Source organism: Muscardinus avellanarius (assembly GCF_963383645.1).
Source record: "Muscardinus avellanarius genome assembly, chromosome: 1".
Lineage (NCBI taxonomy): Eukaryota > Metazoa > Chordata > Mammalia > Rodentia > Gliridae > Muscardinus > Muscardinus avellanarius.
In genome coordinates this window covers 114,257,834-114,272,721 of record NC_137786.1, presented here as the reverse complement: position 1 = coordinate 114,272,721, position 14,888 = coordinate 114,257,834, and the positions used below count along the sequence as shown (strand labels likewise).

At 35.2% G+C, this 14,888-nt stretch overlaps 1 protein-coding gene across 2 annotated transcripts in view; it reads right to left on the bottom strand.

Moving 5' to 3' along the window:
• Positions 1–299: 299 nt before the first annotated feature.
• Positions 300–14,888, bottom strand: part of DCP2 (decapping mRNA 2) — a gene marked incomplete at both ends in the record, with an annotated part of 33,637 nt that continues 19,048 nt past the window's right edge. The window contains 7 exons of one of the 2 annotated variants that reach the window (XM_080711837.1): positions 300–463; positions 2,718–2,769; positions 4,249–4,359; positions 8,229–8,364; positions 12,489–12,596; positions 12,684–12,796; positions 12,918–13,070. In XM_080711837.1, coding sequence (XP_080567963.1) covers positions 300–463; positions 2,718–2,769; positions 4,249–4,359; positions 8,229–8,364; positions 12,489–12,596; positions 12,684–12,796; positions 12,918–13,070 — 837 coding nt within the window. The remainder of the gene's footprint in view (positions 464–2,717; positions 2,770–4,248; positions 4,360–8,228; positions 8,365–12,488; positions 12,597–12,683; positions 12,797–12,917; positions 13,071–14,888) is intronic. The other variant, XM_080711838.1, reaches the window with a different exon arrangement.

The following is a 14,888-nucleotide window of genomic DNA, read 5'->3' as shown; positions in this document are numbered from 1 at the left end:
TAACCAAAAAAATAAAAAAATAAGACCCACACAGTCATATAAAATAAATGCCCTCAAAACAAAAAAACAACTTAAACTTTTTTCAAACACTGGAAAGGTAAAACTGTATAAAAGGCTGTAACTGCATTTACAGTGCAAATCGTTTTTCTTTCTACTCTCTCTTCTGAAACAGAAAATCTTTCAGAAACATTGCCTCCCTGCATTTCTTTAAAACACCTGAGAAAGGTAAGGCTTGAGGAGACACCGCTCAAATGCAACAGGTCTCTGTTCTTGGAACATCCATAATACATCTGTTGCTATCAAAGGTCCAAGATTTTCATTATAGCATTATGGTCAAACTTGAAACTCAAAAAGGTTCTGGATGAGAAGGGGAACGTGCAATGTCCATTACATGTCAGAGACTGTCCCTCAGCATGTTCTAGCAACTGGTCTTCACTGGAGCAAGGCAGGTCACATACAGCATCTGTGTAGAAAACAAAATGCCTAGACTCAGTGACTTTGGAAGAAGTCAAATACTGCCCTGCACCTTTTGTTACCAAAAACAATCTTACCTCTCTGTACTATAAATCTAAGGAGAATCACCAAGCTATTTCCTATCCCTAAACTGGTACTCAACTATTTCTCATCTAGTACTGTACTAGAAATATACATCTAACAATGTGTATTTCTCCATACACACTTAAAAACTTCAGCTCAGCCTTATTTTACCTTTTATATTTCTTGGAAGAGGTCAAAATGAAAGCACTGTGAAAATTACAATTACATTGGAACAATTATAAAAGTTACAATTATAGAAAGATAAAATAAAGCTGAAGTTTACTAAGTCTTCAATATAGCAAAGAAAAACCCAATTTCAAAGTGAATGTACAACAGAACTCCAATTTTGTTATATTGCTGTTTATTTTTAACAGAGTAGGACCTTACCAGAAGAACAGATGTGAAATGGACATAAAGAAGCTGAGGCAGAAAAAAAATCTGAAATGAGGTTCCCCAGGATGAGAATCCTTCTACATTTATTTCTCAAGATAACTAAGTTTTACACCTCCATTTCATACTCAACTAAGCTGGAGATATATATATATACTAAGTCCTAGTGTATCCTATTTGATGTTCCCGAAAATAGAGCTTTTTAAAAGATTCTGTTAAGTATCTTATTTCTGAATGTGTGTTAATTATCTTTAACTATCAACCTAACATATTCTCTACCACCCAAGTTGGCCAGAAATGAAATTCTATTAACAGGACTTCTACCCCCATAATGTCGTCTCCATGCCAATCACCTTTTTCTGTTTTTGTTACTAGAGATAAAACCTGGGGCATTCTAACTCCAAGCTATAACGCCAGCCCTAATTTTTAATTTTTATTTTGAAACAGGATCTCACCAAGTGGCTGAGGCTGGCCTCAAACCTGCAACCCCTTTATCTCAGACTCCCTGATACCAGGATGACAAATGTGCACCACCATGCTTGGCTTATGTTAAACTCTTAATGAGAAAGGATGGACTCTTTAATAAATGGTGCTAAGAAAACTGGTTATTAACATGCAGAAAAAAATTGAACCACTTATGCCATATACAAAAATGAACTTGAAATGGATTAAAGACTTAAATGTAAAACCCTAACTAACCCCATAGCACTACAAAAGATCAGAGGGAAAAAGCTCCTTGACATTAGTTTTAGCAACAACTTTTTGGATAGCAAACCCAAACCAAAAGTAAGTAAATGAAACTACATTAAACTAAACTCTAATGACTTTCTATTTCTTCAGATAACTTCATAATAGGTTTAAAACATCTTTTTAAAAAACAGCTTTTTATCTTGCTTACAGACATTTAAAACTAACATAAGAAATATAATGTTTTTAATACCTTAAAAGTTTTCTGTATGAAAACCTAAAATTTAGATGATGAATAAGTGCATGTATGCACAGGAAATTTTATATAATTCAAAAAAGCAACTAAATAAAAAAAAATAGTATGCTACACTTCCAAGAGACAGCTATTAAATCAGAATTACCAAAGAACATTCTACATTTATTCCTGTAAGACACACCTATGTTTCACAACTGACGATGGAGAAATTGCCAAGAGTCATTTAAATAAGAGCTATCTTTAGTAAAACCTCAAAAAGTCATTCTTATTATCTCCCAAAAGGGAGAATACATTTTCTTCTGGTGGTTAGTATTTCCCTTATATACATGTGAAAATGAGATACAGGAAGTTCGTGGTTCAATGACAGCCTCAGTTACTTAGTGAGGCCCTCTGTAACTCAGTGAGATCCTGTTTCAAAATAAAGAATAAAAAAATAGGGCTGGGGCTAGGCGTGGTGACACACGCTTGTAATCCCCACGCTTGGGAGGTGGAGACAGGAGGAGGTTCGAAACCAGCCAAAAAAAAAGGGCTGGGGATATAGCTCAGAAGTAGAATGCCCCTGTATTCCATCCCCAGTACTGCAAAAATACATACATACATACATACATACATACATACATACATACATACATACAGCAAGCAAGCACAAAGGGCAAATAACTTCATCTTGATCATTTAAATTAATTCATTTTAGCCATTTTCATATTTAGAGAACTTCATCTATATGAGCCTTCTAGCATATATATGCAACTTTTCCCACTACTATCACAGGTAAATAGTGGCTAAGATCAGAACTGGCAACCAAACCCCATAAGACATAAAAATTAAAAAAAAAAAAAAGGCTTGCCTGTTTCAAAGTTATCCTGAAGTTTCCGTGGATGCAGTTTCTTTTCACATTTCTATCAAAAACATACATACATGTAACACTCAGATTCCAATTATTTATACTTATTAAAAATCAGAAGATGTTATTAAGTTTCTCAGAGAGGAAATTAAACTAGGAATATAATTACACATTTCTGTTCTCTCACTAAATTTTTTAAGCCTAAAATTGGGGTTGGAGGGGTGTCTGATTAGATATACACTACAAAGATACCAGAAAAAAAAGAAAAAATTTTGTTACATTTCTCAACATAGAGATAATAACTATTACCACTGCAGTGTATCTCTTTGCAGTTTCTTCCCTATGAAGGTATGTGGGATATATTATTATATAACTGCACATACCACTCTAGAATTTTTTATGACTCACATGTTAGGCAAGTGCTTTACCACTGAGCCATATCTCAGCAATTCTAAATTCTATCACCTTTTAAAATATATATTGTGAACAAAATCCTTTTTCAATAACATACTAACCTATATTATAATATTTAATGACCATAATGCTCTATTGCATCGATCCACAATATTTCATGTAATATCACCTTCTTAGTTACTTAGATTGCACTGTTCTATTTTTTGTTTGGAAACAGGGTCTTGCTAGGTTGATGAGTCTAACTACATGCTGAGGCTGTCCTCGAACCTGCGATGCTCCTGTCTCAGCCTTCCAAGTACTGGGATTATAAGCGTGCACCACCATACCCAGCTTTGTATATGTTTTCATATGTATCTGTTTAAAAAGTTTTTAAACAAATTAAAAAAATTTTTAAGAATGAACTTTTCAAACCAGAAGCAGTGGTGCACACCTGTAATATAAGTAGTGTAATCCCAATTGAGACAGCACGACTCCAGGTTTAAGGCCAAGACACATTAAAGGACTAAACACCATTGGGTTCAGTCCTCAGCACCAGCACCAGCATCATCATAATGAATTAAAAAAAAAAATACAGACAGCCGGGCGTGGTGGCGCACACTTACAATCCCAGTACTTAGGAGGCTGAGACAGGTGGATTACGCAGGTTCAAAGCCAGCCTCAGCTACTTAGTGAGGCTCTCAGCAATTTAGTGAGACCTTGTTTCCAAATAAAATATAAAAATAGGTCTGGGAGTATAACCCAGAGGTAAAAAGCCTCTGGGTTCCACCCCCGGGACCACGAAAAAAATAAAAGTAAAAACTTAAGAAAAAAAAATACAGACAACAGCCAAAGGGATTTCTGTAAAGAAGTCTATCTACTGTTTTCATGGCATTAATCCATAGTAAATAACCACATTAAAGGTAATAATTCAATGTGTAACTGAATTAGTGCTAGAAATCTACAATTAAAAACAACTGTTAGTACATGACCACGAGAGTGCATAATTTGGTTCTATAAAAACCTTATTAATGTATCAATTACAATAGGAACAAAGCAAATAATATTAATGTGCCTTGGCAAAGTCCTTGCTCCACTCTTAAAAAGGAGACTGTCTACTTAGCACCGGAATTGTAACTCTTACCATCAAGGGATTCTGCTGCTTTGCTGGATGACTATGAACCCCATTTGTTCTTTTCTTTTGATTAGGTGAGTCTTGATACTGTTTTCTGCCATTTCCCCTCATACTCTGACTCTGTTTTTTCAGTAAAAAGAAATAAAATATAATGTAGTAACTCAAAAGAATATGAATGTTTATATCTAGGTGAGTAAAATTTTTCATAAAATTTTTATTTTTTTATCTTTTTTATTTTTGAAACAGGGTCTCAATGAGTTGCAAAGGCCTCTCTAAGTAGCTGATGCTAGCCAAAAGTCATGATCCTCCTGTCTCAATCTCTCGAATGCTGGGATTACAAGCATGTGCCACCACGCCCAGCTAAACTTTTTCTTAACTTATGAAAAGAAAAGATTTTCTTTTGGCTCAGAAAAGGTGAATTTTTTTTTTTTTTTTTTTTTGAGATGTGGTACTAGAGATGAACCCAAAGGCATTCTATTTCCATGGTAGAAACCTAGCCCTTTTAATTTTGAAACAGGGTCTTGCTATTTTGCTAGGAATAGCCTTGAACCTCTTGTCAAGTTGCACAGTGCTAAAATTACAGACATGTGCCACCATGTCTTACTAAAACACAAACTTTTTAACATTATTTGGTACTTAAAGATCTTGAAAAGATCTTTATACAAGTTTAAAGTATAAATAAAAGTGTTACCCATATGTGGTGGCACATGCCTGTAATACAGTAACTTGGGAGGCTAAGAGAGCAGGATCACAGAATTGAGGCCACTCTCAGCATTGTCAAATCTTGCAATTTAAGAGAAAGCCAGGAGTAGTGGCATACACTTGTAATGCCAGTATCTGGGAGGCTGAGACAGAATTTCAGGTTCACCGCTAGCCTCAGCAACTTACTGAGGCCCACTTCCAAAGAAAAAAATAAAATAATACAGATCTGGGGGTATAGTCTGGAGGTAGAACTCCCTGAGTCACAACACACACACACACACACACACACACACACACACACACACACACACACACACACACACGAGGGGGGATATCCTGTTTCAAAATAAAAAATAAAGAGGACTAGGGTGTAGCTCAGAGGTAGAATGGCCCTGGGTTCAATTCCAAATATCAAAAAAAAGTTTATTTGTATTCCATCGTCCAACAGAAAAACTAAGCACTGGATAACAGAGCTGGAAAACAATAACCTAACCAGTAAGTCATAGCAGGGAAACGATGCTTTTCAAACACACATTACCCGATACTTTTTTTTCTGGTACTGGGGATAGAACCCATGAGCATTCTACTTACAAGCTACACCCCTGCCTTCGATTTTTTAATCTTTTTTTTTTGAAACAGGGTCTCACTGAGTTGCAAAGGGCCTCACTAAGTAGCTGAGGCTGTCCACGAACTGTGATCCTCCTGTCTTAGCCTCCTAAATGCTGGGATTACAAGTGTGGGCCACCACACAGGGCTACCAAAACACTTTTATTTCAGTATCATTCTGCTCTTCTCAGGATTTATTTTCTACTTAAGTTATAATATTAAAAAAGGGTCATTCTAAGCCCTTTAAATAATCATACAGTTTATATGATCCAGTGACACATATGACACAATGTTAACACAACAGATACCACTGTACACTTCCCAAACTTTTTTATGATTTCTAAGCAAATCTTTCTACCCAATAAACACTAACTCCCTATTTCCCTCTTGCTCCAGCCTTGGTAATCTCTATTCTATTCTGCCTCTGCTAGGTAGCTAATAAAGTGGATATAAGACTTGTCCTCTTATGGCTGACTAATTTCATCTAGTGTCTTCCTCCAGGTTCACCCATATTAGTCCATGTCTCAGAACTTTATTCCCTGAAAACAGTCCACTGCATGCATATACCACGTTTTGTCTGACAGGCATGTGAGTTGTTTCTACCTTTTGGTTATTATGGAATACACACTGGTATATAAGTTATCTGTTTAAGTATCTGCTTTCAATTCTTTGAATATATACTCACTAGTGAAATTACTGAGTCATATGATAACTCTATACTAAACTTTTGAGAACTTGTCAAAATTATTTTCCATGGCAGTCAGACTATTTTCTATTCCTACAAGCAATGGACAGCATTCCGATTCTCTACATTCTCATCAATGCTTATTTATTTTGTTGGCTTCATTATTGCCATCCTAATATGAAAGTGGTATCTCATTGTGGCTTGACTTGTATTTATTTCTTTAATAAGAATGTTGAGTATCTTTCTTATACTTACTGGCCATTTGATTATCTTCTTTCAAGAAGTGCCTACACAAATCATTTCCCAATTTTTTAATGGTATTGGAGGTTTTTGTTGTTGAGCTGTAGGAATTGTTTATATATTTTGGAAATTGTCAGACAATGCAATCTGCAAATATTATCTCCTCTTTTGTAGGTATGGTTTAAATACAGAATGTCCCCTGGATGAGCTCATATATTGGCAAAAATATTCAGAGGTGATATAACTGAAGCATGAGTTATAATTTCATCAGTGCATAAATCCATTGAGGGGTTAATGAATTTACTGGGTGGTAAAAAAGACAGACAGGGTGTGACAGGAGGAGTTAGGTAACTGGGGTATAGCCCTGGGTATTATATATATCCTTGGGGATTATATATATCCCCTGCCCTTGCTTCCTCTGCCATGCTCTGAGTTCCATGGAGGTGACCTGGCTGCACATGAACTGAAACTTACAAAACTATGAGCAAATAAATTTTCCTCTAAGTTGTGGACACAGCAATAAGAATGTGCCTGAAAGATACACTTGTCTTTACAATCTTGATAAATTTCTTCTGAAGCACAGAAGTTATAAAATTTTTACAAAATAGGTATATTTAAAAAAAATGATAATAAAGAGCGACACCCAAGTAGATGGCTAAAATTAAAAGACATAATGAGAGCTGGGCATGGTGGCACACTTGCAATCCCAATATTTGGGAGGCTGAGACAGGACGATTACAAGTTTGTGGCCAGCCTCAGTTACTTAGTAAGGTCCTCCACAACTTAGTGAAACCCTATTTCAAAATAAAGAATAAAAAATAGGGTTGGGTTGTAGCTCGGAGGTAGAATGCCCCTGGGTTCAATCCCTAGTTCCCCACCCACCAAAAAAAAAAAAAAAAAGAATGAGTGATGTGTGCATGTATGCCTCTACCATCTTATACCTCATTAAGATGTATGATTACAATGCACCAATAAATAAAAAAAGAAAATCCCAAGTATTAGTGAAAATGTGGAACAAAAAGAATTCTCACATATTTTGCTGAAGATGAAAATTACTTTTCTGTTTGTTTTTTTTGGTCCTGGGGATGGAACCCAGGGGCATTCTACCTCCAAGCTACACTCCCAGCCCAATTTTTTTATTCTTTATTTTGAAACAAGGTCTCACTGAATTGCAAAGGGCCTTGTTAACTAGCTGAGGCCGTCCGCGAACTGTAATCCTCATGTCACAGCCTCCCAAATGCTGGTATTACATGCATGCACCACCACGCATGATCTAGATATAAATTATTTGAAAAAATTATTTCCAAGTACATACTCATTCACAGGCAATAAACTTGAAACAAGTTTATTGTTCCATTATGAGTAGAACAGATCAACTGGTGTACCATCTGTAATGTAATAGTGAAAATGGAACTGTGCAATATACTGTTACTTTTTTTTCCTTGAGCAAAGCCAATACATCCTATTTAATTTAGTTTGGAAGTCATTTTCCATGTTTATTTTTTTGTTTTTAAATGACTCTATCACTGACAGCATATATACCAAAGTCAGATAATAGTTTCTATTATTTAATACACACATTTACACCAGAGTGGTAAAGGATAAGAAGTATCTACCTTGCTTCAAATAACAAGTCAAGAACTTTGCTCAACAATGTAGAGCACTATTAACTATTAATACATAATCCTCAATCGAAAATGGTTTCAAAGCCAAATGATCTAAAATTTCTGAAAACGTTTAAAAGTATACCACTCACCTTTGCTTTCAGAAGATCAGACATATCAGAATGGCTGTTATATGGCTTTTGCTGTAGTGCTTGCCTGTGCTTAACCCACTGGTCGCCAGGAGAGCCTTCAGGAAATAATTGCTGACTGTGGCGGAATTTGGTTCGACTATACCAAAATTTACAAAATAAAAACCATGTGAGAAAATTTTTACTTTATAGCTCTTTCTTTCTTTTTTTTTTTTTTTTTTTGGTGGTACTGGGTTTCCTGGAAGCCCTTCTACCTCCGGGCCACACTCCCAGACCTATTTTTACATTTGACAGTGTAGAAATCCAGAGGATTATCAGAAACCACTAATATCCAAACCGAATAAAGACAGTTCAAGGAAGGATAACTACAGGCCTATATCTCTGATGAACTTGGATGCAAAACTATTAAACAAAATACTAGCAACACGCATTCAAAACCACATGACCAGATAGGGTTCATCCCAGGGATGGAAGGCTGGTCCAACATACGAAAATCAATCCCTGTAATTCACCATATAAACAGAATCAAAGACAAAAATCACATGATCATTTCAATAGACGCTGAAAAAGCATTTGACAAAATTCAACATCCATTTATGATAAAAAACACTGCAGAGAATTGGAAAAGAAGGAACATATCTCAACATTATTAAGGCAATCTACAATAAGCCCACCGCCAACATCATATTAAATGGGGAAAAACTTCAAGAATTCCCCCTAAAAACAGGAATGAGACAAGGATGTCCATTATCACCACTTCTCTTCAATATAGTACTAGAGACTCTAGCCAGAGCAATAAGGCAAGAAAAGGAAATCAGAGGAGTACAAATAGGAAAGGAAGAACTCAAACTCACTATTTGCAGATGACATGATACTATATTTAGAAAACCCAACAAACTCAACCAAAAGGTTTATAGAACTTATCAACAAATTCAGCAAAGTATCTGGATACAAAATCAATCTTAAAAAATCAGAAGCTTTCCTGTACACCAAACATAAATCCACTGAAAAAGAAATTCAGAAAACACTTCCACTCAGGATCTCCCACAAAAAAATAAAATACTTAGGAATAAACTTGACCAAGGAGGTAAAAGATCTCTACAAAGAAAATTATAAAACATTGAAAAAAGAAATCGAAGATCTTAGAAGATGGAAGGATCTTCCATGTTCATGGATTAGAAGAATAAATATCATTAAAATGGCCATCCTTCCAAAAGTGATCTACAGATTTAACGCAATGCCCATTAAACTACCAAGATCATTCCTCAGAGACATAGAAAAATAAGTCCTTAAATTTATCTAGAATAACAAAAAGAATAGCCAGAATAGCCAAGGTAGCTCTCAGCAACAAAAACCATGCAGGAGGAATCACAATACCTGACTTTAAACTATACTATAAAGCCATTGTAATAAAAACAGCATGGTACTGGCAAAAATAGATACATAGACCAATGGAGTAGAATAGAAGACCCAGAAACAAGTCCACACACTTTCAGCCAATTGATTTTTGACAAAGGGGCCAAAAACATACACTGGGGAAAAAAATAGCCTCTTCAACAAATTGTGTTGACAAAACTGGTTAACCATATGCAGAAAATTGGAAATTAATCCCACTTTCTCACCCTGTACAAAAGTCAATTCAAGATGGATCAAAGACTTGGAAATCAAACCAGAGACCTTGAAGCTCCTAGAAGAGGGCATAGGTCCAACACTGCAACACATAGGCACAGATAAACACTTTCTCAACAAGACCCCAAAGGCACAACAAATTAAAAGGTGGATCAATACATGGGATTGCATGAAACTGAAGAGCTTCTGTTCAGCAAAGGAAACTGTCAAGAACCTCAATCGAGAGCCAACAGAATGGGAGAAGATTTTTGCCACCTACACCACCAATAGAGGACTAATATCTAGAATATACAGAGAACTCAAGAAACTCAACACTAAGAAAACAAAGCATCCAATAACAAAATGGGCAAACGAACTAAACAGACACTTCACAAAACACGAAATTCAAATGGCCAATAAATGCATGAAAAAATGCTCAACATCACTTGCAATCAGAGAGATGCAAATCAAAACTATCCTGAGATTTCACCTACCCCAACTAGAATGGCAATCATTCAAAACACAAACAACAACAGATGCTGCCAAGGATGTGGAGAAGTGGGAACTCTAAAACACTGCTGGTGGCATTGCAAATTAGTGCAACCACTTTGGAAAACAGTATGGAGAATCCTCAGAAGAATGGGAACAAATCTACCATTTGATCCAGCAATACCACTGTTGGGTATCTACCCAAAAGATAGGAAACCAAACTACCAAACTAATACATGTGTATCTATATTGATAGCTGCACAATTCACCATAGCCAAACTATGGAACCAGCCAAGATGTCCATCAACAGATGAATGGATTACAAAACTGTGGGATATGTACACAATGGAATTTTACTCAGCCATTAAAAAAAAAACTCAATTACATCATTTTCAGGGAAATGGATGGAACTGGAGGACATTATGCTAAGTGAGATTAGTCAGTCACAACAAATAAGAAATCAGATGCTTTCCCTAATATGTGAGAGTTAGGGAGAAATGGGTCATAGGAGGAAATCTTGAAAGAGGAAATCCTATAGAGAAGCAAACAAGGCAACCTAAAGGAAGAGAAAGGAGGGGGGAAGAGGAAAATCTCTAAAACATACAATGTACTTAAACATAAGTAATTACTTAGTAATTTTAGTTGACACAAAGAAATTAAGTGGACTTTTCTCCTTAACATAACAGACCATTCATTTTCTTACTATGCTTCAAGTATGAAATTTAATCTTGTATAGGTGGTCAGTTATGGGTCCTACCCATTTTAAAGAGTATCAGATTAAATTAAGGTATTTTCTAAGGCAAAAAAACTAAGGAGCACAACATATGGATGAGCAAGTAAATCAAGATTAGAATTCTTAGGAACAGAATCAGATTCTAAAAGGCTATATTTGAAGCAGTAATTTGTAATATGAGTTAAGAAATCTCAGTGTTATAGTACTATATATAAATAATACAGTCCAAAGTCACTGATCCCAAGAACCAAATTACAGTCAGACTATTTCAAAATACTTCAGTTCTTCCCCTTTTCAACTTGAAACTTCTAACAAAATTCCAGTGTTTTAACCTTTCTTTAGACAAAATTGAGACATTTCTCCAACATACCACCGTAGACATTAGTATACATGCTAAAAAAAAGTGCCTCCATATGAAATCTAAAATTTGGTTAATGGTTATATTATCATCTCCTCCATTTCCCAAGAACACAAACCATAGCACTAGATTCTCCCCCAAACATGAGTTTTATGTAATTTTTTTCAAAAACTATTTAATAAATTTTTAAGAGTATCTTTGATTTTTATTTTTAGCTCTTAAATGCACTCCTGCCTACTTTCCTTCTCTACACTGTTTTACTTATTTCTAGTAGAGTATAATTTAGTAATTATAATCATAGCTTCTGAAAGGCAGAAATGATCGACATCTTGTCCAAACTCTTGTTCTCATAAAACCCAACTAAAATGGAGTGCTACCTATTTAAAAATAGTATTAACTGCAAATATGGTTTACTCATATTGTTTAATTTTTGAAGCTCTACAGTAAGAACTCTTAGAGAAAACAAAAATAACTCTCTAAATCTAACAAAAGCAAATGTATAGCAATTTGATCATAAAAATTATGCCTACTTAACAAAATTACTTGCACAGTATACTCAATAATTGTGATCTGGATGAAAGTAAGCTCCAAGCAAGAAAATGTTCTTTGTGGTTCACAACCATTGTAATAGCCCCTCTTTATAATAGTTGATGCTAAAGAAAGCAAGCCCAACAGACTTAAACCAATTATTAAGCAGTATCCTTCATCTTCCCTACACAAAAATGAACCTCAATACACCCATCCAGCTGTCTTCAGAAACTCAACTATCTCTAAAATAGAATGTAATACAAGTAGCACTATGAAGGTACATACTTTTTTTCTTTATCAGGTATTCTATCTGCCCATCTAAAAAGTGGATATACTTTTGAGTATACTATTTTTAAATTGTGCCTAAAGCTTCTTTTTAGTACAAATTAACCTTCGCATTCCAAAACTCTTTTAAATAGTGTTCCATTATTTATGATAGTAATGAAATAGTACCTATAAAAAAGGATCTTAACACCTCTCTAGACTTTAGAAGCAAAATGTTACTGTACTGAAAAGTATCATGAGTTTCAAGAATATATTTCTTTACCTCATTTTTTCCACAGTGGGTTTAGCTGGTGTGCTACCAGCTGAGGAAAACCCATTGTCACTATCTGAGGAATCTCCAAATCTTCGAGAAAGCCAGTCCCTTAATGGTCTATGGAAACATTAAAATATACTTTTAATATCTAATATATCAAAATCATGAAGGTTAATTCTATTATTTCTAAAAATATGGACATACCTGATAAAAGGAATAGCCATAAAAAATTTGTTAGGTGCCAAACCAAGTTTGGATTTGGGAGTCATATCATTTCTATGACAGGGCAACTTCTCAATGGAAAACCACTCAATGTTCTGAAATGCCAAAAAACTTCCATTTAGTTAATTACTATCAGTTATTTTATAAAATAAATTTCTCACTCATTCATCTGGGATACCAACTAGCAACCTGAAAATATTCTCAATTATTACATACCCGAATTTCTCTTCTAGTTTTTGGGTTAAATTTGGTGTCTTTTGGAATTCCTGGAATGATGTATAAACGAGCAAGTTGGTCATTGATTCGAAGTTCAATGTAATCATCCTTACAAATGTAATCCTTGATATCAAAACCAGTTTCTTCAAAGACCTGAAAAAATTGGGATGAAACTTTCAATTTTAACATTTGGATTTACAGTTCTTTAAAATGTATTTATTTCAAAGGCAAAAATTCAGAAATAAAGTCGGGCATGGTGGTGCACGCTTGTGTAATCCCTGTACTTGGGAGGCTAAGTCAGGAAGATTGCAAGTTCACAGCTAGCTCAGCTATTTGGTGAGCCCCTCCACAACTTAGTGAGATCCTGTTTTAAAACAAAAAATAAAAATTAGGGCCGAGGGTGTAGCTCAGAGGTAGAATGCCCCTGGGTTCAATCTCCAGTACCCCCACACAAATCAGAAATATCCATTTAATTAAAGGCCTGAAAACACTAAGCTGAGAAGCAAAAGATTTAGAGGACTAGTTCCCTACTAAACTGCCTATGCCTCTGCTAAACTGACTGAGAAAATCTGTTTACTGTCTAAGACAAGTTTCTTCATCTACTAAATCAGGGCAGATGTTAAGATACATCAATGGATCTTATCTGTGGGATACGCACAGGAGAAACCACAGTGGCTTCACAGGTATACACACATGCAAAAATGAATAAACTATTTCATTTACTATCACAAGTATAAATATATTGTTTATATATTTTAGTTTCAACAAAAGATTTAAAAATAATTCATATTTATATATTTATCAATTTATTACTAAGGACTAGAAAGGATATCAAGGAAGAGGATCTGGAGGGTGAGGTATGAGAGAAACACTGCACAGCTTCCATGCCCTCTCAGGAGCCTCTACTTCTCCACCTAGGAGTTCCAGTTTATTCTGGTGTTCTTATTTGAAGTATGAAAAATAATTATAAATAACTATGTTAAGAGTAGACTGTATGATATAAATTCCTTTTAGGTAGCCTGCTATCATTGTGTTACAAATAGAATCTAACTGAATACATGATTAATAAAAATATTACTGAACGGCTGAGGAATTGTTTCAGATTAAAGGAAACTGAAGAGACAGATGAGTTAAATGCAAATCCAACAAACGAGCTTTAATAGGATCCTGGATGGGTGAGGAGTGGAAACTGCTAAAGGGGTCATAATGCCTAATTAGTGAATCATAATATGAACTATGCATTATACGACAGTGTCACATCAATGTCATATTCTAGTGACTGGCCTAAGATTTCCTTCTTAAAAGATACATGCAAGCCAGGCGTGGTGGCACACACTTGCAATCCCAGCATTTGGGAGGCTGAGACTGGAGGATCGTGGTTTGCGGACAGCCTCAGCTACTTAGTGAGGCCTTCTGCAACTCAGTGAGACCCTGTTTCAAAATAAAGAATAAAAAATAGGGCACAGGGTGTAGCTCGGAGGTCAAATGTCCCTGGGTTCCATCCCCAGACCCGCAAAAAAAAAAAAAAAAAAAAAATGCAAAAGTAGTTAGAGGTAAAGGGACATTATGTGTGTGCAGGTTACTCTTAAACAACTCAACAACAGTAAAACCCACAAATACATATATATCAAAAGAAATAAAATTAATATGGCAAAGGTTAACTGGTGAGTGTCTTTTTTGTATTACTTACTGTTTTTGTCTACATTTGAAATTATCTCATTGCTAATGTAGTTTTTATGGAGTCACATATTTTTTCCTAGCACATGGAACATAAACTTTTCAAATACTGCCAGATAAAATCCCCATGTAAGATTCTGAAATTTACCCTTAGAGCAACAATAAAGACAGACAATGAAATCCTCTGCCTATAAGCTTTGCCCTAGAAGCCTACCAGAAGAAATATGAAAAACCAGTAGTTTCTCTGTTTAAATCCTATCAATTAATTCATATAAACGCATAGTCAGCATGATT